Source organism: Lottia gigantea (assembly GCF_000327385.1).
Source record: "Lottia gigantea unplaced genomic scaffold LOTGIsca_21, whole genome shotgun sequence".
Lineage (NCBI taxonomy): Eukaryota > Metazoa > Mollusca > Gastropoda > Lottiidae > Lottia > Lottia gigantea.
The window spans coordinates 1,717,244-1,741,240 of NW_008708458.1; the positions used below are offsets into that span (position 1 = coordinate 1,717,244).

The 23,997-nt window shown below is 35.3% G+C and overlaps 3 protein-coding genes across 3 annotated transcripts; 1 reads left to right on the top strand and 2 right to left on the bottom strand.

Moving 5' to 3' along the window:
• Positions 1 to 1,724: 1,724 nt before the first annotated feature.
• Positions 1,725 to 1,910, bottom strand: LOTGIDRAFT_115231 (hypothetical protein; the record flags this gene model as incomplete). Its single annotated transcript, XM_009054175.1, has 1 exon — positions 1,725 to 1,910. A coding segment is annotated over one exon (186 nt), but the record flags the coding sequence as incomplete, so codon positions are not given.
• Positions 1,911 to 4,313: 2,403 nt separating this feature from the next.
• LOTGIDRAFT_159686 (hypothetical protein) lies at positions 4,314 to 9,754 on the bottom strand (the record flags this gene model as incomplete). Its single annotated transcript, XM_009054176.1, has 2 exons — positions 4,314 to 4,812; positions 9,435 to 9,754. The coding sequence occupies 2 exons, from the start codon at positions 9,752 to 9,754 to the stop codon at positions 4,314 to 4,316; spliced, it is 819 nt and encodes a 272-aa protein (XP_009052424.1).
• Positions 9,755 to 16,286: 6,532 nt separating this feature from the next.
• Positions 16,287 to 17,531, top strand: LOTGIDRAFT_115283 (hypothetical protein; the record flags this gene model as incomplete). The annotated part of the gene is made up of 1 exon (XM_009054177.1): positions 16,287 to 17,531. One exon carries the CDS (start codon positions 16,287 to 16,289, stop codon positions 17,529 to 17,531), a length of 1,245 nt encoding a protein of 414 aa, XP_009052425.1.
• Positions 17,532 to 23,997: the final 6,466 nt, after the last annotated feature.

Here is a 23,997-nt window from a genome sequence, read left to right on the forward strand (position 1 = left end):
AGTCATCTAAGTTAATTAAGAAATCGACTTCACCTTCAATTATCAAGTTATGGACAATTTAAAGGAATATACTTCTGTATCTTAATTTTTACAGAAAAGAGGAGGAATCAGTAAGGAACTTAACCTGTTTGTTAGGTACAAATATATATGTTTAAAGATTTCATATCGGATGATTTTACATCATGTTCCTTCCTTTAGCAACGGTGTACAATATTTATTAGAGGGGAAGCTTTTTATAAAAAGACCCATAATAATTAAATCATATATTTATAAACCATTTCTCTACAATATACAACATTGAACTAAATTATAATAATTGACACAAAGGTTAATATGTTGATAAACATAGTATTTTACATGGAAGATGCCAAATTCAACCAACATATGAGAGTTTATCTCTAACACTGTAAAACTATATATATATATATATAGCTAGGATAACTATAACTTTTAATCAGCACCAATTATCCAGATGGCTCCCATAAAGATTTCATACAAGTAGAAATAATTTTGTATTTTTTTGTCACCATGTTATACTGATTGTCTCTTTATTCACTTGTCTTCATTTTGATATCTCTGATGTCTGTTATATTAAACTCAACTATAAACTGATTGTCTTCATTGATATAACCATTTTGTTTGTCAGTTAGTTTCTTCCACGATATATATTTATGATATCCCCAATCCAATTCCTTTTCTGTAAAGCAATGATTCAGAATTCTTTCACGAGAATCGTGACCTACGTGATTTAAAAGTTTATACCTACATTCTATGTCACAGCTCGCAATAGCAGGATTATCAGATTGTTGAAGTTTGATGAAAAGACCCAGGTTATCACCGTCTGTTCTCTGAACAAAACAACTCCACACGATACCACGGGCAGTGTATTTATTCTTACTGTAATATTTTAAAACAGAATCGTTTATATCATCAATAGAGAATATAAAATCATTCAGTTTCGGTAGGTAGAATATCCTAGATTCTAACTGTCCAATGTAACTTTGTAAAACTTCGCAAGGCTCCTTCCATTCGGAATATGTTATTTCAGGTAGAGTAACCGTTATGTTTCCACTGAATTTCTCCAAATCTATCATCACAGGTAAAGATTGTAATATTGTAAGACAAGAATCTTCCTCTAAAGATGGTAATTTAGTCTCCAGATCTACCTGCAGATTTTTAACATTGTTATCAACTCCTGTCTTACTTTCAGACAATTTCCGTTGACTTTCTTCAAAACAGGTTTTAATTGTGCTTCTTGTTTTCTCACATTTTTCTCTTAAATCTGCGATCATTTTCTCGGTGTATTCAGTCACTTTATTACACTCTTCCTCACACAGAGTGTAGAGTTTTTTAGATGCTTCTTCTAACGTTGTAGAGATTGTTTCCAAATCTTTAATTTTCTGTTGAATTGTATTGTCTAACTTACTGACTTCTTCTATGGCGTTTTCCTTGGTATTGTCACTCTCTATGTCTAAAGATTTGTGATCTTTATGATGAAGGTACATACATCTTGAACAAACTCCTTCCTCACATATTTGACAGTAAAATTCAACTTCTCGGTCACTGTGATGTGGACAACTATGTTTTATTGTTGATGAAGGTTGTTTGGTGTTGCTGGTAACTTGTGTTGTATTGGAAGAAGATGTTGTTGAGCCAGTAACTTGTGTTTCAAGTGAGGTCTGTGTTGTAGTATTGACCACGAAGTTGGTAGTAAACTTCTTGGCTCCACCTTTTGGAATCCTCACAACCTTTCCACAAACTGGACATTTGAATTTCGTTGTTCTATTACCGATATATCTCTCCAGACAGTCTAAACAAAACGTATGTCCACAAATTAAAACCTTCGGTGTCTTAAACGTTTCGCAACAAATTGAACATTCTAGATTGTTACTTGTTGTAACTGTCGCCATTTTATCTCTATAATCTCCACTCTGTGGATTAAAATATACTTTCAACAACTAGAGACGTTCCCTTCTTCACTTAATGATGTGTCTGTTCAGGGCCCTCTATAAATGAATTAACACAGGTAACGAATAGTCACTCTTCTAAGAAATATATCTACACTTTTCAACGAATTATGGGTATTATGATAAGTCGATATTCAATCCTGCAACATAAATTTAGGTCACAAACAGTAAACGCTATATATAGATATATATAAAGTAGAGTTGTGTCAAAGTGACATAGTAAGTAGTAAGGCAAATAGCTCGCTTGTCTTCCTCTTACCACTTTTTAAAACACCACACCCACTTTTCCCAATTCACATTATATGGGTAGATGTTTTGGGAAACATTTGTATAGATTTAACACATCAAGTAACTTAGCTACAACCATACACAAACAATACACATATTTTTAATCCTGTCACAGATATGGTAGTATGTCCTACCTGCCACAGGTAGCTGATAACAGTGACCAGCCACCTGATATTGAGGGTAAAATAGGGGAAATACTGACTTATTGGGACAACTGTCAAGATTGAGATTCAAAATGGCGCAAGCTTCCCAAGGAGTGTCCCATGAAAGGGTTCTCTCCCAAGGAAATTTTTGAAAAAAACATAATTTGCATTCTGACACATAATTTGGGGGCAAAAACGTATTAAGACTGATATTACAACATTTGTTAGCAATGAAGTGGAGGTACACTTGTGGGTACAAACCATATTTCTGTACCTCCTTCCCTCTTCCTGTTACAACACTGGCGGAAATTGTGACAATTAAAGTTCAATATCCATGTAAGATATGATTTAATTCCTTTGTGAATGTTGGCGTCAACAGCTCGAGTTTGTAATCAACAATCATTAACGTCAGTATTATGTCGTAATGTTATACACCACGTTCTGACGCATTCCATGTCCCTGATAGCAATGTATGATTTCACCTCGGCCAGTGCTTTCATTGAGACTCGTATACACCGTATTTCCAACCCCCAAAATTACCACCGACTCACATAATCGAAGATTAAAATTACAAGGATGTCGGAAACACAGCGGCCGAAAACAATCATGAAATCTCTGAACTTGATAAATATATCTATCCCATTTCTGTGCCCGATGATATTGACAACACTAATATTCCTTCAAATCCATACAGTCGGAACATTGATTGTAAATGCATAATGAAAAACCTATCTTGCAATAATAGATAAAAGGTCTGAGCGATTTGGAAATTAACATGGAACCAGCTGGTTATACACTGGCTTGTATTTTTTTCCCCACTTCCTTCCGGAGGTAATTTATACAATTTCTTTCAAGCTGCCAATTATATTGTTATTTTCTACGGTCCTGGAGGCCAGTGTGTTTATGAAAGAAATTCAAAAAGATAATCAAGTGAAATTATCACTTATCAGTTGCTATAAGATTGTACAGTGAAGTTGTTGACAAGGGGAAGTGGACAGGTTTACCAAGTTTCGTTGGGGTTTATTTTTGGAAGGGGGTGTGATCCAAGCGTGGCAATGTTGCTTTTGAGTCTTCGCTGTCAGCTCCTGCTATAATTGCGAAGCAGAATTTTTCTAGGGTTGGATTGTTCACCCACCAACAGGGAACGTGAGCTGGGTTTAGACCGACGTGAGACAGGTTAATCATTGATACATGTAGCCCTCTTTGGATTGAAATGAGGATCTGAATAAGAGAATAAAAGAATGGATAATTATTTATAACACGTTTTAATCAGCATGGCATTTAACGAATAATGACTACATGCGCATGAGCTGCTGTAAACCAATCAAATTATGCTAGGCAGTTCGTATTGACTGGAATTCTAAGCAGTTCGTATTGTTTAGGTATGTAGTACGACTCATGTAAAGCAATACTGGGCTTATTATACGATATTAAAGAATCACTAATTCTTTAATACAAATGCAAATATAATCAAAAAAAAAAATAGTTGCACATTTTATGCAATTCCTTACACTCTCCCCCACAAAATTAAATGTTCTCGAACATTTTGCAAGGACACCAAATAAAGTTTGCTCTCAAAAGAAAGTTTGCTCTCAAAATGAAGTTTGCTCGCTGAGGAATCTATAACATATGGATTAATTAGATCTAAATACAAGTTTAACAAAAATGGGTTCTTGATATCCAAAAATTGATCAGGGTGGCCAACCTTCACATCTGCCAGTCTAGGCTTGAACTCTATTGATCTAATTACATGTACCATATATTCTGTACACCATAATCTAACTTATTACTGGTAACATCTTTTAAAAGCTAAGAACTTTCATCTCATAACTATTCCACCATGAAACAAGTATCTTAACTTCATCTCAACTTCCACCATTAACTTTTATCTTCATTTTGCTTCAGTTCCATCTTTCTATTTCAAACTAACTTCACTTAATAGTCTATAAGAGTCTAGTACAGTAGGTAGGACACTTGGCATGTGGTAACCTATAGGTGGTTGGTTTAATCTTGCACCATGATTCAGATATTCTGGACCATAATTCAGATATCTAGGACCAAAATTTCCAACATAATGAATCATTGGTACTGGCCTCCATTCAGGTATTCCAGTGATTAAACATGGTGATGTTCGCCATTCACTAGTGTTACCATCCATGTCGTATGTAAGTCGAGCGGGTGGTTGGCGATTACGACTTGATCGGCGTATTCCATCATCGCTAACTGAAGTTGTTGGCGATTCTGGTACTACAGGCAGGTCTAAAACTTCCTCAACAGGGTTATCTAGTGTTGTGTCCTCTGGAACCTGTTCTGGTTCTATACCAGTCTCTTTGTCTTTGTGTTCAGCATTGTAATCATCATCATAACCCCTTTGTTCAGCAATAACTTGGGGAGTTGGCTCATAATACTGCTTTCTGAGTTACTGAAGGAGTTTCTCTGGTCAAGTCGAGGTTTCCCTGGATGAACCACTCTTGTTGGTTGCTTCTCATTTATGTGAAATGGTAATTCATCACATGGCAAAAGTAGATTTCTATGCACCACCTTTTCCTTGCCTGTTTTTGATCTAATTCTGTAAACTGGACTGTTTTCACCAATGCTTGTAATAACAGAGTAAATTTCATCCTCCCAGTATGACCTTAATTTTCCAGGACCTCCTCGTTCGGACAAGTTACGTAATAGAACTCTCCCACCAGGTTGTAATTCTACTGATGTAGGTTTCTTCCGATCATACTGCTTTTTCTGTAGTTGTGATTGGTTCTGAGAATATTTACTTGCAAGTTGATAAGCCTCCTTCATACATTCACTCCTTTTTTTGAATATTCCTGTGCATTGTTGAATTCTGGATTGACTTTGTCAAATATCAGGTCCACTGGTAATCTTGGACTTCTACCATACATCAGAAAAAAGGGTGAATATCCTGTCGAGTCGTTTTTCGTACTGTTGTAAGCATGTATAACTTTATTTACATGTTCATGCCATTTGGATTTCTGCTCTTGGGTCAGTGTTCTCAGCATTCCCAGCAATGTTCTATTAAACCTTTCCACTTTGCCATTTCCTTGGGGGTGGTAAGGTGTTGTTATGCAAGGTTGTACTCCACTCAGATTCTGTAGGTGCTTAAACAGTCTATTCTCAAATTCCCCACCTTGATCATGGTGAATTTTCCTTGGAAAACCATATCGAAGGATGAAATCATTGAAGATCTTTTCTGCTACTGTTTTTGCTTTCTTATTTCTAGTAGGGTATGCTCGTGCAAATCTTGTGAAGTGATCTACCAGTACCATTATATATTCGTATCCACCAGAACTCTTCTCAAGATGGAGAAAATCAATTGATACCAGATCTAATGGGGTGGTTGAAGTTACTGGAACCATTGGTGCTCTTGTTTCTTTTGCAGGAATCTTGCCCTTAAGACAAGTACATTTCTTCATGATGTAATCTGTGATATCTTGTCTCATTTTCGGCCAGAAAAACCTGTCTCGAGCCAGTGCTAGAACTCTTTCTGAACCAAGGTGACCCATGTTGTTGTGCAGTTCTTGCAGAACAAGACCATGGTACTTCTTTGGTAGTATTAGCTGTTCACGTACATCTCCATCAGGCAATATACATTTCCGGATTAAAAGTTCAATTTCAACTTATGAAATTCTTTCAACAGCGGACTAAGTTCTATTGTAGCTCGATTTAAGATGGGTTTCTTCTTCATTTCCAGGTAGCGAAGAACTGGTTTAATGACTATGTCTTCCTCCTGTGACTTTCTGATTTCATCTGTTGATAAGGCTGTGTAGACTGTTGAGTTTACCATGCAGTCAATATTTACAGCATCTGTACATTGCTCCATATAGTTGTCAATGTTGAGTGGCATTCTTGATAATCCATCGGCAGCTTGATTATTGATTCCTGGTTTGTATTTTATATCAAAATTGAAATCTGCTAATTCGTTCAGCCATCGATGTCTTGTACTATCTAGCTTTGCTGACGTCAAGATGTAAGTTAATGGGTTGTTGTCTGTGTAGACTCTAAATTGTTTGGTGTAATACAAGAAGTCTCTAAATTTCTCACTGATTGCCCATTTTAAAGCTAGGAATTCTAGTTTGCCGGAATGAAGATGATACTTCTGCTCTGCACTTGATAAGGTCCTTGAGCCATATGCAACAACTTTAAGTTTTCCCTGGTCATCGTGCTGATACAGGATAGCTCCTAGTCCATCTTGGCTGGCATCTGTGAGCAGGACAAATTCCCTTTCAAAGTCTGGATAGGCCATGACATCAGTAGACATCAAATCATCTATGAGGTTGTTCAGTATTTCTTGATGTTTGGTAGTCCATGTTATCTTCGTTCCTGATGAAACTTGACCCTTTTTTAACTGTGCCTTCGGATTATCTTCAGGTTTTTTTAAGTAGGTTGTATAAAAGCTTAGTTCTGGATGAGAATGCAGGTAAATATTTACGGTAGTAGCTTACAAAACCAAGCATTCGTCGTAGGTCTCCAACTGTTATAATCGTCCGATTCTTCAAATCAGCGACAGCAGCTTTATCGGCTGGATCCATCTGGTATCCTTCTTTTGAAACGAGATGACCCAGGTAGCGTATCTGGTTCTTGAATAGCTCACATTTCTCAGGCTTCAGTTTGACCCCCCCTTTCTGTTAGTCGACGTAGTACACTTCGCAAATCTTCTAAATGGCTCTCAAAACTTTCTGAGTAGATGAGAACATCATCCAAGTATGGACAGCAGCATCTATCACGTAAACCATCTAACGTTTCCTCCATAAACCTTTGAAACTGTCCTGGAGCTCCTGTCAGTCCGAATGGGATACAAATCCACTCGTACAGACCCCATGGTGTAGTGAATGCTGTTAGTTGCCTACAATCTTCCTCATCAAAGCCTTGGTGGTATGCCTTTCCTTGATCGCATAGAGAGAACCAAGATTTTCCAGCAAAACCATTAAGTACATCATTTATCTTTGGTATTGGTTGTCGATCAGGGATGGTTTTAGAATTTAAATTCCTATAGTCAATGCAAAGACGAAGGGTGCCATCTTTCTTCCTGACGCAAATCATCGAACTTGCATAAGATGAGCTACTCCTGCGTATAAAATTTTTGTGAAGGAGATCATTCAAATAGATTTTTACTTCTTCATATAATGGTCTTGGTATAGGAATATAAGTTTTCTTAATTTCACCATCATCTTTCAGATTTATCTTAAGCTTCAATCCCTCAGCTTTGCCAATTTCATCACTATTCCTTGAGAAAGCAGCTGATTCTTCATATAGCAACTGGCGAATTTTCTCTTTCTGCTCATTTGGCAAATCTACTGCTGACAGATCAATTGGTGGGTGCCATAATGCTTCATCATTTGGTTTTCTTGACAAATGATTTACTGTTGGACTGGTTCCTTCCTATATTCCACAGGAAATATTGATTGAACAGGTTGCAAAGTTCCAAGGAATGTTTTGCATATTAAGGAAATATTTGTGTTTGTTTCATTTGTAGCAAATACAAATACTGCTGACTTGGAACCAGGATGTAGCTTGGTTACGGTTCCAGACAGGTGAATACCTTCAGGAATTTCAACTTCTGCAGGCTCAAAGATTCCCAGAGTATCTTCTTTCAAGTCACTTTTTACCATACATTTTATCTTTACTGTGGAATGTTTTGGAATCTTTACGTTTCTTCGTCCGAGTTTTACATCACCAATGTAGTCAGATTTCTCCTGTTTGATGAAGTTTACAATTGCAGTTGCAGTGTCAACGTTTACATCATTCAAGTCTTTTTGTAAAAGTTTTATGCTTGCACTTGTGTCAGAGTTATTGAAATAAAGTTCAACTAGATTGTAACCAATCAAAGGCTTGTCGATCCCTTCACTGTTGGTTAATAGAAATGGCACTGTAACCTCATTACTTGAAATTTCATTTGATAGTCTAAATGTCAAGGGCATCCAGCCCATAAAAGGAATACAATCACCATTTGCAGCCCTGACATTAAGTTTATAATCTACTAGTTCAGAAATAGGTCTAATTTCACTGTCTGGCATGAATTTATTTTTCCACCCAAATGGCAAAAAACAGATTTGAGATCCAGTGTCCCAGAGGCATTCAGTTTGAACACCACCTATTGTACACTGCACAATGCATTCCTTGCCTATTAGATCTACAAGTTTATTAGAGTCATATGGTGATAATTTGGACACTCCTTTTAAAGTGTTTATATGTTGATGCTTAATTCGATTCAGTGTTCTACAAATATCTCTATGAGCATTCCAATGTTTTTGTTGGCATATTGATGAACAATATTTCGAGGTCAAACAGCGTGCACAAGTAAATAGTTGTTTAAGTTCATTGTTGCAATAGCAACAAGTTTTTGTATTGATTTGGGGTGAATTCTGGATTATGGGCCCCCCATCGTTCATAATCCTTGGTCGTTTCCCGATGTTCTTCTTTTTCGGCATCCTGCTTGAAAATGATCCAAAGATCCTCATCTGAAACAGTGATCACAATTTAGATTGTTCTCAGAACAGTTAACACACTTTCTGACAGTTCTAGTTTTGGGAGTGGACCTAGTTTTCTTGACTTCTTCTCGAAGGTACTTTACTTCGGCCTGCAATTCCTTAAAAGACGCTGAATCAACACCGGTACTATTCTTCTCTGTAGCTTGATTAACCTTTGGAACTTTTCCACTTCTATTCTTTCTACCCCTTTCTTCGTATTCTGCAACAGTTTGTTAGTAGAATGAGTTATTTCTTCATCAATAGGATCTCCACTGAGAATTCCCTTCTTTCGCGATTTCTGGTTCTAGCCCAGTTTGGATAGTTCTTAGGGTCATTTTTCTAACCAATTCACAATCATATTTTAAATCAGCACCATCTTCATTTGAAGCAAACTTTACTTTTTGACCAAGATCTAACATTCTCCACACAAAGTCTATAGGTGAATCTTTTACCCCTTGTGCATCCAAAGTTAGTTCATTATATAATTCTGTTGCCGACTTCTTAAAAGTTTCTTCAACATAGGTAGCGTTAGGTCAGGTCGTCCTTCTAAATACCCCCTCAATTGCTGAGACGGATGTACAGATTTAATCACAGCCCAAATTATCTCTGACTCGGAATACTTTTTACTAACGGCTGCATCAATTTGACGAATTAAATTTACATAACTGATACCCTCCGAGGCGTTTATGGCACCATATATCTTCAACTCCTTATGTATGTAGTGGCTAACTATAGGTCTATGATTTTCTCTGTTTGAAGAAGCTGGTTCATCATTCTCAATTGCTTTGGTATGAACTTGTTCATCATTTTCAGTTGTTTTGGTATCGACTTCATCCAGTGTGACTTTCGACACCGAGTCACTCAATGTTTCCATTTTGAATCCTTTCACTATTGTCATCAATTCTAAAACTTCTTCCTCTCTCTTTTCTGACTCACAAGTAGCATCTACCAATTTCTCTACAGTTTACACCAACTTTCTCCTGGTCATATCCTTATCAGTAAGGGAGAGTTTTAGTTTTTCACAAATTTCCAACAAAGTGTTTTCAGGTAAGGTATAAAATGTAGCTATAATTTCAAAAGCTATTTCTTTTAAGTTCTCTGATGACGACATCTTCTATTTTCATCCAAATTGTACAGCTTTGCCTTGGTCTTTGTTGATACAGTTATACTGGTCTCTCTTCTATCTATAGAACGAACTACCATATATCTATCTTCAATTGAAATGAGGATCTGAATAAGAGAATAAAACAGAATAATAGCATGAGCTGCTGTAAACCAATCAAATTATGCTAGGCAGTTCGTATTGACTGGAATTCTAAGCAGTTCGTATTGTTTAGGTATGTAGTACGACTCATGTAAAGCAATACTGGGCTTATTATACGATATTAAAGAATCACTAATTCTTTAATACAAATGCAAATATAATCAAAAAAAAATAGTTGCACATTTTATGCAATTCCTTACATACACATGTGACAATATTTTACATAACATCATAAGGGAAGAAGCTTTGATACTACACAATTATTATAAACATATTTTTGATGGACTTATATACCTCAACTAAACGGGCCAATCCATTTTGCAAGAATCTAGGTCGGTACCCGAATTATGAATTTTATGCCAATATTATATCCTATGATGAAAGAATATTGCGTTTATATGAAAAAGGTGGAAATACAGAAAAAAAACTCTATGGAATAACAACATTTCTAACCTGCTCATCTAACAAACCATAATTACGTATAGCCTGAAGTCGAAAACGAAACCAAACATCTCACTGTTATTCATTACTGTCTCGCTCTCGACTAATTTCCTTCTCAAGTATTCCTTTCAATACCAAGGTTCACACACGATTGGAGAATTCGTCAACAAAATGTGGCAGTTTAGATCGTTTGAATCAATTTAGACCTTGAAATGTTTTACTGAAAAATTCTACCTCAAGAATGTTATCAATATAAATGAACCCGACGTAATATATGCTATGGTTCCATGTAACAAGATGTTTGAAAGGGGTCGATGCGCCATTCTCTTGACCAAACAAACTTTGTCTCAGAAACGGGAATTGTGTAGCTTATCAATAATAGTGTTCACAGCTCACCGTCGAGATTTGAACCTTCAAATCCATGTGTGTACAGAATTATCCGCGTTTGAAAGTTAAAAAGCCGTCTTTTATTGAGACCTTGCCATATATAGAAAAGACATCTACAGCAATATGAAAATAAATTCCTGACTTGAGATATTTTTGAAGGAATTATGCGATTTTCGTATATTTCTAGTACTTCTGAAGATTATTAACATATATTATTCATGACTCAAATCAACGCCAAAATGGCGCATCTGTCTCTTTAACATTAAAGAGTAACATAGTGTCACGGAATTATTGAAAATAATTTAGATTTAACACATCGAGTAATTTGGCAAGTTTTTTCCCAAACCAATCATGTATTTGCTTTCAGAAAAGATATGGATATTATGACGTAGTCTTACAAAATGAAATGAATGGATATTAACGTCCTACTTTTCTGCACCATGTGTGGGCTAATGAAGACGGAAAGGACTATCTTACAATGACAACAAGGCTACGCAGTGCGCAGTTCGCCTATAGCACCAGAGAAGAGACTGACTCGGCTTTGCCCCCACCCACCTCTCCCCACTTTCAAATTTTTAATTATTTTGCATAGTGGAAGAAATGGCTTGTGGCTCCTCTAGAAAATTTTGTGGCCTCTGTCCGACCTCCTCAACTTATGTTTCCTTGAAACGCCACTGGATAGCACATGGGGGTTGTTGTTCCACCAGATTCCCTGTCCATGTATTTTACGCCACATTTTCTGCCAAGTCTTACAAGACAGGCAAAACTATGTAGTGTGCTATGAGGTAATTTTCATTAATATACTTTTTTCCTATTTCTACGAATCTTTAAACGCATACAGTCTATAGTACACGGTGCTTGTTGTCCCACCATATATATCCTTTTTCCACCCCTTCTACCTTCATCTGTGACGAGAGGATGTCCTCACCTACGATATTGTTATTATAAACTAGTACAATATCTACTCTGTGAGAATATGATTACGACCGTCCTGGGGTTGTTAGTTATTGATATTAATTGAATCTAATCAAGATAGAGTCTTAGGTCATGTTATGTTTTTACCAGTGATGTTCCAGTTTAGATAAAAGACACAACCTAATACTACTTTTAATGCTTCACCTAAACACGCATGTTTACAATTATATTTCTATCACAATGACATGTTACAGAAAGGAATTATGGAACATAATACTATTCACTATTATTCTTCAAGCCAAATATGCACACAGTACTCAGATTTCAAACAAACCTATTACGGAACTAAATTCACCAATCATCACTACGTCACAGATAAGCCTGTATCGATCCGAGGTCAATAATAGTTCTTTAATACAGCTTGGCATGTCTTTATATATAGGCTCAAATGTCATTTAACCCTGCCGATCTCCACTAAAAATACAATCAAACTGCCAAGATTCAGCTATATACGCTATATACGGACTAAATTTAGTCAACTAATGACTGTTTTATTGGTCAGAATGTCAGATAAATCAGTCGCCAATCACCTTCTATAGCAGGGTACTGAGTATAATAATGATAATGACGGTAGGAGTATTTACTCTAGATGAATATGGTCCATAATAGTATAGCTTGGTACCAATCATACAATTATATTATTATTCCTGTATTATTATAGAATTGGAAATGACACTGAGTGACTATCAATCCTGATATAAATGGTATCTATGGTTTTTGTCAACACAAAGATAAAGTCTCAGCTCCGCCACTGTAGGGTTTGACATCTCTTTATAATCTCAATGTAGTTAGTTTTAAAGATTTAAAAGTCTTAAATTGTTTAATACAGTGGACAGAATGCAGGGGCCATAGAATGAGGAATATTTTTGCCATAAAGGAATTTGAAAGTGCGTCCCCTTATCGTCTCCTGTAATTCCAAAATAAACATTGAAAATATATCATAGACGCGGGCGGGCTGCTATAGTTTCTGAAAGTTGATTGACAAATATAACGAGCACGTGCAAGGAACATAAAACACTGAGCGTATGACACTTTCAGGTTGCTAAACTAAAGTGTTGTCATGGAAACAGGTGCTGAGGACGTGGACCAACAGCAGGAAGTTTCACGAGTATCTAATTATAGACCAATCAACTCTTTCAAGTTCGAACATGCTTGACATGACATCGGCTTATTGACAGGCACAACATTGTCAGCTGAACGATTAGATGGAATTGAAGTATTTACTCAGTGTATTTTCTCTGTATTCTAACGTTAATGTGTTTTGCAGCTTATTCGACTCATTTTGTAATAATTCACTGTTGTTTATTCTTAATGGTACACGAGCTCCTGGATATGCATGCACCTGTTAATTGTTAGTGAAAGGTTTTACTATCTACGCAGAAAAGATTTTGTGATGACTTAACGGTAGGTTTTAGATAGTAAAGATTCATAGAAGAGACATGCCCGTAGACATGATTGTTCGGAAGGGCAAGTAATATATCTGGTGTGGCAATGTTTAGTTGCAATAATGGAATTGGTCGGTTGCCAGAATTTTTGCCTCCTTCCCCCTTCCTTACACGATGTTCCGCCTGAGAACAGAGTTTTGGACATGGAGGCGTTTGTAAGGTTTATGTAATATAAATAATAGCTTTCAAGGACTCTGGAATATATTAACTTGAAATACTTTCTGATATAACTGTATTACTGTACTGTTATAGGAATGTTATTGTTGAATAACTGGACGTCAAGGCTAACTGGATTAGGGATGCTTTCTTCTTTCAAAAAAGAATATTCTATATTATTTTCCAAATAAATGAATTTCCTGTAACTAATTTCATGACGATTCGCGTGTTTTTTAGTGAGAACAAATATTTTCATATTTCGTGCGCAATATCGTATCTTACTAGCTTATATGAAAGTTTTGTATGGTCGGAATAACGTTTTCATGCCACTCTCTAACTGGGTTTGTCAACTAAGATATCTAACGTTGTTTATTTAGCTAATTTCATGCATCAATCTGCCAACCAAAGTACATATAGTATTTTGAAAGGATATAAATAATGGAATATAACAGCTGATTCCTCTTTTACAGCGGATTGATCAAGATTTATAAAGTATTGAAATCAAATTTAGAATCAAATGAAATGCTAAATTTACCGATCCATAAAATATTTTATTGATGCAATCATTAATTCTACATTTATAAAAACTAGTAAAATCAGTTTTATCGTGTTTTTTCTAGATTTTATCCATGTTATTTTTATTTCTCGGGATATTTTATTTTCTAATAAAGCCAATGACTCAGATGAAATTTGTGGAAACATAATTTTGTTTCAGAGATTAAAGTCAAAGAAAACAGAAATTTGATAGGCAAAGAATCGAATAATTTCGTTAATAAAACCAAACTTGTAATTTTAATGATAGGAGTTATCAATTTTTGACAAATCATTGATGAAATGAAATGAATGGAGTTTTACGTTCTACTTTTCTGACTCATTCATTGATGAAAAGTTTTCTGTAGGCCTATACCAATTAAAGCGACATAGAAATTATGCCACAACAGCAGCCACTGTTGTTGTTAGTCGACTCGACATAGTCAGTCAAAAGTTAACCTCGAAAAATATTTTAAAAAGAGTTGAACCTCTATTCTGTTTAAATGTTCTGGAATATCCTGGATTTGAATCTTTTTGTGGTTTCCTGTTTCCAATGGTAAAAATCTAAACTTTTATCCTGAAAAAGGAAAACGAAGATATGAACATGCAATCTACTAGCAGTAAAAGGAAAATAGCAGACAATCTTGTCTGATGTTCCTTCATACAATGAGCTCTAAATGCCGTCATTTAATAGACTGTTAATAAGCTTGGTCTTGTAATTGCTTTAGTTCTGCCATTAAACATAGCTCTGCAGTCTCAGTACATGTACCAGGAAAGGCCAGAGTTGAATCCCAGAAGGTTGATTTGATCTAAAAGACTTTAGTTCACTGATCCCTAATGTGATTTGTTTCAACCTAACTCTTCTCGGTGGATTTAATAACGGTTTTAAATTACATTACTTTAACATGAAACGGAAATTAATCCACGTGCTATGTAAAGCGATTATATTAATGTTTTAACCATACAGTGGGGCTATCCACCTTCATTGTTGTTCAATGTTAGGTATTCGTTTAAGCACAGTATTTATATATGATTTATTTTATAATTTTGTCTGACATATCTGTTTTAAGCCTTAATATCTCACGTTCTTAGATGAACAATAATACACGTTTTTCACAAGTCCTCAATTTGTTTGTACATGTTTTTGATTTCTTAACTAATATGAATTGTTCATCAACTCCTCTGTACCTTATTAGAAATGGGAAAATATTGCTATAAAAGATTGCATTATGAGGTGTATGCAATACTGGTACTTGGCCGTTAACCACGATACATCTGCTTTGAATAACGATGATATAGTCCGATCGTTAACCTTTAATATGATACTCCATACTAATTACAATTTCTTAATATATATGTTAATATTATCAATTTAAACTTATGTGGAGGCGTACCTTTAATGTACTTCTGTATTCAAGGACCAGAAAAGCATGTACATATAAATGATCTTATAAACTTGAATAGAATCTAAAAAGGATTACAGAGCAATTTTACTTCCTTTTTATGTGGCCATGAAATTCACGAAGGGTTTAATTCCACCATTCAATTGGATTAGGTTCTCATTAGATACAATCCCCTTGAACTATTAGACTGTTGAATATTCTAGACATGGTATTGCAAAGAATTAAATTGGAATTAAGCTTCTTATTTCCATGAGTATATGAAGAAACTGTTCTCCAGAATACTATAACAACAACACTAACTGATTCCGGAAGTAGTGCATATTATTATATTAGGTGTAATAAACAAAATGAATTATAAAACCAATCTGGATTCTATATTCAATTAGTGCGGAGTTCTTTTCTCGTTGACAAACTGTTCCTTATCCAGTTAGATACATGTTATGTTATTTAACTAGTATTTAATTGAAAGAAATCTTGCACGCCAACATACCGATAGATTGAGACATTTCTTTTGTAGGGTTTGTATTTGACGCAGCCTCATCAAGCAATATTGGTCATATATTTAGCTCAAGTAACTCTACTTACTACTATACTCTACTTTTACTTTGTTAAACTTTACCATATATATCTACTCTATTTTGTATTTCAGGATATTAAAGACATGAACGTGTTGTAGAAATGGACGCAGACGTTTTAACTTACAAGATGGCGGACGCCAACGAATCCTCTCACTCTGGTGTTATTATAACCAACGAAACGCAGGCTATGGAGTTCGATTATATGGAGATATTGTTACAGTCGAAAATGGACAAAGCTTTAGAGACTACTACAGAATATATCATCATTGTGTGCTTCACGATCATGATCACGTTTGGTGCAGCCGGAAACGGACTGGTTTGTTACGTCGTGGCCAGAAACTCTCAAATGAGAACCCCGCGAAATATTTTTATCATTAATTTGGCTATTTCAGATTTCACGTTATGTTTGTTTACCCAGCCTCTCAATCTGTATAAACTGTTACAGTATCATTGGACGTTAGGCAGCTTCATGTGTAAATTTGCCACTATGTTTCAGGGGACTAATGTGTTTGTGTCTACGATCAGTATCACGGCGATTGCCTTAGACAGATTTCAAGTGATTGTTTACCCGACTAAAGACAGTATGAAACGTGCTGGGGCTGCTATAGCATTAATAACAATCTGGTTGATTTCGTTCCTAATGGCCAGCCCCTTTCTGCTCTTCTCAATCCTCAAAGAAGACCAGCCCCTTCCAGCTTTTGACTTTTATATTTATATTTGTATCGAGGATGTGAAACTTGCGACAGAGAAACGAGCTTACTCAGTCGCTCAGATTGTGGTTCAGTATGTTTTACCCATTGTCATTGTGATAGTAGCGCATCTCAGGATCTGTAACAAGCTAAAATACCGTATGGTGCATCAACAAAACCCAGGCTCAAGGTCACCTTATCAAAGAAAGAAAAACGAACGCAATCGAAATCGCAAACGTAAGACAAACTTTCTATTGATTGGAATTGCGGTAGTGTTTGCGTTAAGTTGGTTACCTTTAAATATTTTTAACTTACTCAGTGAATTCAACCTGGATGTTTTCCGCGCTGACCTCCAAGGTCGTGAACAGTCAATTAACATCAATTTAGCGTATGCCATTTGTCACATGCTGGTGCTTGCGTCTGCGTGTTTAAATCCCGTCCTTTATGGATGGCTTAACGACAATTTTCGAACGGAATTCATGAAAGTGCTGTGTTGTCAATGTTGTAAAGATTTTCAGTCATGGATCAAGATGAAGTTGTGTTGTCACACGCCGGACGTTGCCGCACCGGCTCTTAACGTTCCTGCGATTACGATTACGGCGAATAACGGATCAGGTGGTCACATAGAAGAAGATGGATTTACAGTCGCTCCATCTATTGTTTGTGATGACGTATCTCGCTATGACAATGAAGAAGTTGTTCCCTTGAAAAATGGCAGCAATTTAAGTTCAGGAGTGAATAACTATTCTAAAAATACAGAGCCGAACATGTTAAGTCCGTAAATTGGAACAGCTGGACAAGTACTCAGTATGATCTTGACTCATCCCCATTTACTCGACTGAAAATGGCAGGAAAGATTGAACATATTACATAAACCTTTAGCATTATGGAACGGAATCTCGCATTCCCGCGATTATCATTGCCATGAATTGAAAATTGTTTATGTTATGCTAGTTAACTATTAAGTGGTACACCGATCTTATGCTTATGCCAATTTGCATAATTATGTTCAGGATTCAAGTCTAGATTGAGTGTTCATGAACTCAGAAATAAGAAACTGATATTTCCTTGGAATAATTTTGACTGTCCACAGTCTACATCTACATGATTGGGAATATAAATCAACATCGGACAAAGTAATTTCAAAACTCCTCAAACGGCACCTGATTAGAGATTGTCCATCTTTTGCGTGTTAAGATTCAAAACCTATTATCAGACAGATGTTTTTTTAATAGAATTTATTTCAAGACTATGGACTAATTATGCTTTAATCAAACTCTCTGATTAGTCTCCAAATACTCTAACTTGTATAGTATAAATCTCTACAAACGTTCCAAACTTGTCTCGAAATATGGACATGAAAAAAAACATATTTGACAAACTTCAGTACGGACGCAGGCTGAAATAGGTCAGTTCTGCTCTGAGTAACAACATGTTTCAGGTTCTGTTTTAATATATCTACACGGTATGAAAGTATTTATGTTATCAGGAAAGTGTATATAGTAATATTTTTCTCTAATTGTGCATTATTATAAACAATGTATATTTTACAATCACCCACTACTTCGTGTAATCAATTTTTCTCTGTTGGTGACAAAATTAACAATTCAGAGAAATTTGATTGATTCACCTCTTGATTTAGTTTATACATGTACTCAACTACTTAAATCGACAGTTGTGCCATTTTTTGTGACCAATCATAATTTAGTTTCAGAAACGGGATTTAGCTATTAAATTTTCATCAAAGATTTGAAGTGTATCTTATAGTACTGATTTGCAATTGTCTTGCATCGAAATACCAATTATAGAACGTATATGGGCATTTGCCTCATGTTGCTAATTGCTCCTATTGGAATCCTATTTCTTCAGAGCGACTAAGTCTCTTGTTGTTAAAATGGGTATCCAGGACCGTTCCTGAATACACATTGCTCTCTGGTGTGTTGAGGTATTATATACGAAACTACGTATGGTTCTTACATGCACGTAGTTTCGTATGGAGGTATTACTCTCAGAGCAGAATGTACATGTATATTGTTGTGAGAATGTCAATTAGTGTCATTCGATAGATCGGATACGATAGCGGCAACTCATTGTAATCCGACAGATCCGATACGATAGCACCAACTCATTTACTAGATTTCCATCTGATAAACATAAAAAGTGTATGTCGCTCTCAGATATTCCATTCCTTTTCATTAAATCAGATTTCCATACACATGTATTAAAGAAAATGCAACCATTTATAGATTAAATGATATAGCATGCCTTAAACTTAAGTCACCAAATTCGGCATGACATTATTACACCAAATTTCCTAACACATTTTAAAGAAAAGGTAGTAAGAGACGAATTGAGTAGTGAAATTACAGTCTTTACATCAGGATTCTTCAAATATTGGAAACAACCCTATCTCTGCTCCCGGACAGATAGAAAGCACGATATTCCCCTTAACCACCGTCATAGTTCCGCAAATTTCTTAATCAGGTTCTGCCTCAGAAGTTCTTTATCCCTCTTCGAAGCGATACTCTCAAATTTTAGGCAATCAATATAGTTATTATATTAGCAATAAGGGACAAATTCCTTTCATTGCACACTGCATGGCGTTGCTTGTCCCCAAACAGATACAAGAAAGTTGGACGTAAAATTCTTTTTTGTTTGTTACCTCAATTCTTGAAATGCACTGTCGTTTTTATTAACAATATGATTATCATTGGGTTTGATAAGACACCCACTGGTAAAAGAAGTATTAAGATCAGAGATATATAAATTTGTAAATTATTTGTAAAGTTTTTCATTTTAGTTTTAAATAAATTGTTATTAATGTGTATGTATACAATTTATGCCGAGTATAGCAACAGTATTTATCGTGATTGTGGCATGAGGGCTGAGACTATCTTTCATAATAAATTGAAAAGATTCAAAATACTAGTGTTTGCTGAAATTTTTTGGAATTGATGAAATTGATTCAGGTGCTAGAGCCTCAACTACCACTCTGCATTTTCTGTGATTTTGAGCCAGAGCTGAGTTCGTATTCCGAAAACATGTAAAGTAGCCTATAGCAAGTGACAAACATGAATTTGTATAGAACTGGTCCAGCTTAGTAATACGTTCAATAATTATGATGCAAACAGCAAGAAAAATGATCCTAGTATTTCTATAGTTTGTCATAGAAGGGTCAACCTGAACTGATACGCCAATAAATATGATTGTAGTATACGCCGTCATTGATCACACCGACCTCTTTCAAGTTTCATTGATACCACAGAATCTTAAGAATCTGAAATTATTTCTTACACCAAGATTCTTGTGTTAATCAACAGACTAGAATGAGCCATCAATATACGTCATCAAAGACTAATTCCCTTAACATTCCCATCACTTCCTGTCAAAACAAGACGTCTGCAGGTCACGTGAGGTCATATCTATACAATATGGTGGCAAGAACCAATCAAATTTCATGCCTTATCATGGTTTCGCGCCATTAACAACAAATTACTTGTGGAGATGGTAATCAATATTTAATTATTGGCAGATTTAGGTTATTAGTGGTCTGATTCCAACCAAGACATTAGTGGCTAGTTTAATCGGATAATTAGGGATAGTGAAGCATATAACTCGTGTATAAATTACATGTCTGTAATCCTTTATGTCCGAGGATATATTTTATAAACATAGATTCAAGCTATGCATCTGTAAGCAAAATTGGCCATACCCGCGCCATAGAACTCCCGTTGTCACGCTGCAACTGTTATCCATGGTATCTACTAATAATATTATTAATAATATGTTATAGAACTGGAAAATTCTTCTATACACATGATTCTACAAATCTACGACCTTCCAATGATGCAGCGCCACGTATTAAAATCGGATATGAACGTAAACGCATCAAAACCTATACACAAACTCATAACATGAAAGTTGAATTAAAGGGAGGTAAGAGCAATTTGCATGGACTAGATCACTACAGTATTTGCATGGTCGCGTTTTTCCTTTTCCTCCTTTATGGTCTGAAATTATGATTTCTTTCAAAGTTTGGGAAATATGACGTACTTAAAATATTCAGATGCGATTCAATAATTGAAAATATCATTTTTGCAGATTTTGGGAAATGTGACAATATTTAGATATTCAGATGCGGAGGAATAAGTGTGAAAATAGCCATTTCGTGTATGTTAATATCCGGCAGTGGTCTACTTTCGATTTGCCTAGTTAGATAATTTCAAGGTCATGATATATTGAATTTTTATGTAACAATATAAGTATTGAATAGGCTTCACATGCGACATATTGGTTAGTTTTTCAACGAAATTTTAGCTAAAGATATTTATCCACAAACAATTGATCGTGGGCTGAAAAACTACATGCTACATGGGTCGTGAGTGGTGATGTTGAAGTCAATTTTATGAATATTGGATAATCTCAGACTTATAACAACTTGAAAAATCTGACAATACATAGTTTTTCTAATCATAAATCCGGTTTGCTTCTCCATAGCATCTTTATATCGAATCAACGGAACTCTGGCACCTTTATCTTCTAACTGTAATTTGGTTGGTAGAAATAGATCTACTCTTCTGATTAATAAGTGTAATATCATATTCTATATTACACGATGTCACAAAATATTTCCTTGCTGTTGGTAGTTGAATATCAATGGCTTCACCACACTCTGCTGTTTTACCTTGTGATAATTCAAACTTTAGAGTCACTCCATTAAATGAATGTTTTTGATGTCTTTTACCCCATCTAAACTCGAGAATTAGTGATTTTTGGTACCATCCTACGACTAATTCACTAGGAGTATTGTCTAGATAGAAGTTAGTGGTTAGATCAGTCAATTTCTTTGGTAATTGCATTGCTTTTTTACATAATGGGCATATAATCAAATTTGTAGTTGCCATTGATCGAATACAATCCAAACAAAATGTATGATGACAGCTAAGAAACTTGGGTTGTTTGTAATCCTCCAGGCAAACTGGACACTCTTTCATTGTTGAAGACATTCTGGTGCTTTACCTAAAGTCTGCGAATTTTACAATTGTCACTTGTATGACTGTTACATACCAAAGAAAATCAGTTTCAATAACCACGATGACATGGTAAACCCTGACTTAAAATGACTCGTATCTATTATGATAATCCACACTCTAGAGAACCATGCATCAGATATATTTTGACCGCATCCTAGGAAACGTCCATAACAAATCAATAAATCTTTTGATTAATAAACTGTGGTTCTTTATTACTATTATATAACTATAGATAGCATACATGTAAAACTGAAAATACATAAAACATATTTATAAACTCGATATGGTTAGATTGTAAAGATAAACTATGTGTTTGCTAAGGGTAAAGAATGAACTTTGGCTCACGAATGCATGTATGGACAGAAAATTGATTCAAATTTTGTGTCTGTAATCGTACAGGTCTATAAATCTATTTTATTATAATAACGTAATAACCCACAAGATAATAGTATATAAATAAATAGCTGATAGTGACTGATTTCATCTTCAATTGAGAGTAAATTCGAATTTTGTAGGAGGCGAATATAATTCCGTTGTTAAACATGTGGGTCACTGAGATTTCTCAGTCCCTGAGAGTCACTGTCAATGTCTATGGGTTATAATATCAAGAGCTGAAACAATTCTGATTGTCACTTCCAGTGGAGGTGTAATGCTGTAGTGTGAGAAATATGAATTATATACGTCATGATAAAGTGACATGTTTGAAGGCCTGATGTTGGACTTAGTGTTATTGAGGTGATGAATAGTATCTGAGAGTTAACGTCGATGTCTTTAGGTATTACCAAAATATGACACAATTATGTTAATAACTTCCGGTAGAGGTATGAGCAATTAGGCTTATATATACGATATAGTGACATGTTTGAAGGCCTGTTGTTAAACATATGGGTCAATGAGGTGACTGGGGGTTACATTTCCAATAGATGAAATATATAACAAATTTCTGTAGATATCATTCTAAATTAAGCCTATATAAACAAAAAAATATTATAAAAATGAGAACATTTTTACCTGGGTGGCCTTCACTGTCCTTCACAATTTATAACTGTTCCTACAGAAATCTTCATAGCTTTCTTAAAGTTGAAATGCAGTATGTCTCACGGATAATTCAGGCTATATTTTAATGTCTATGGTGCCTCTAAAGTGTCCAAATCTAAGAAAGAAAACATTCAAAACATCGAGGTAGACTTCCAAGAGGCAGCTAAATACACGAAGATGATTGAAATAAGGAAAACTTGCATTTGCAAAAAATATGAGATTTTTAAGAGACAAAAAAACCATGCAATTTTGATACATTGGTTTGCATTCCATGTTCAGTGACATTTGCCTCCGCTATTGCTGTCAGCTATAATATGACCTAAAACATTAAGTAAGTCGATTTAACATTGTCTTTTCTGGGAATTGCTTGGATTTTAGACGTTATTGATGACGTCATGACGCATCCCAAGAACTCGATTTCCAAGAAAATTAAAATTAATGTTGGATGAAATGTACAGATTCGATCTTGATGAATAATATTATCATTTTAGATTGTATTGGTGAATGGCTATCTATTAATAATTATTTTATATAGAAACTACTTTACCTATTTTGAATATGAAAGGTCGCCGCAAGTGCGTCTCGCCCTGATGATACTAAGAGGTCAACTGTGAGTCTGAAACGTCTCAAGGGCACTAATATCTGGAAACTAGATATGAATATTGGGTTTCTAATAAAATTGAAGTAATCAAAACTTACTCATAGTATTATATAAAAACTGATACAAACCGTTTTATTATCTGTAAGAACTTTAGCAGGCCTTCAAATTAGCTACATACATGGTTGGATGTTAGTGGGCATTATGTGATTAAGGAGGACAATCAAAAACGCCATCCGATGATTAACCTTGGGTACTCTCCCATGCCACTCTAGTAGTATTACGTTTTGATACGTTAAACTTTAACCAGTGTTTGTTGTTCCATAAAGCTATCGTACTCACAATTGCTAAATGCCATTCAAAGACTTTATCTATAGAAGTTCACTAATTGTAGACTGGAACGCAAAAATCTGTCTAATGAACCATTTTTGCGTGTCAAGTTGGTGAAGCGTTTACACAACTTAACACAAGAAACAAACGCCCTTCTAGAAAGATAGCTTGCTAAGGAACGTAATATACATACGCCCACTGGCTGTACAGTAAAAATCATCAGTATGAAATATTCAACCTTCAGGAGGG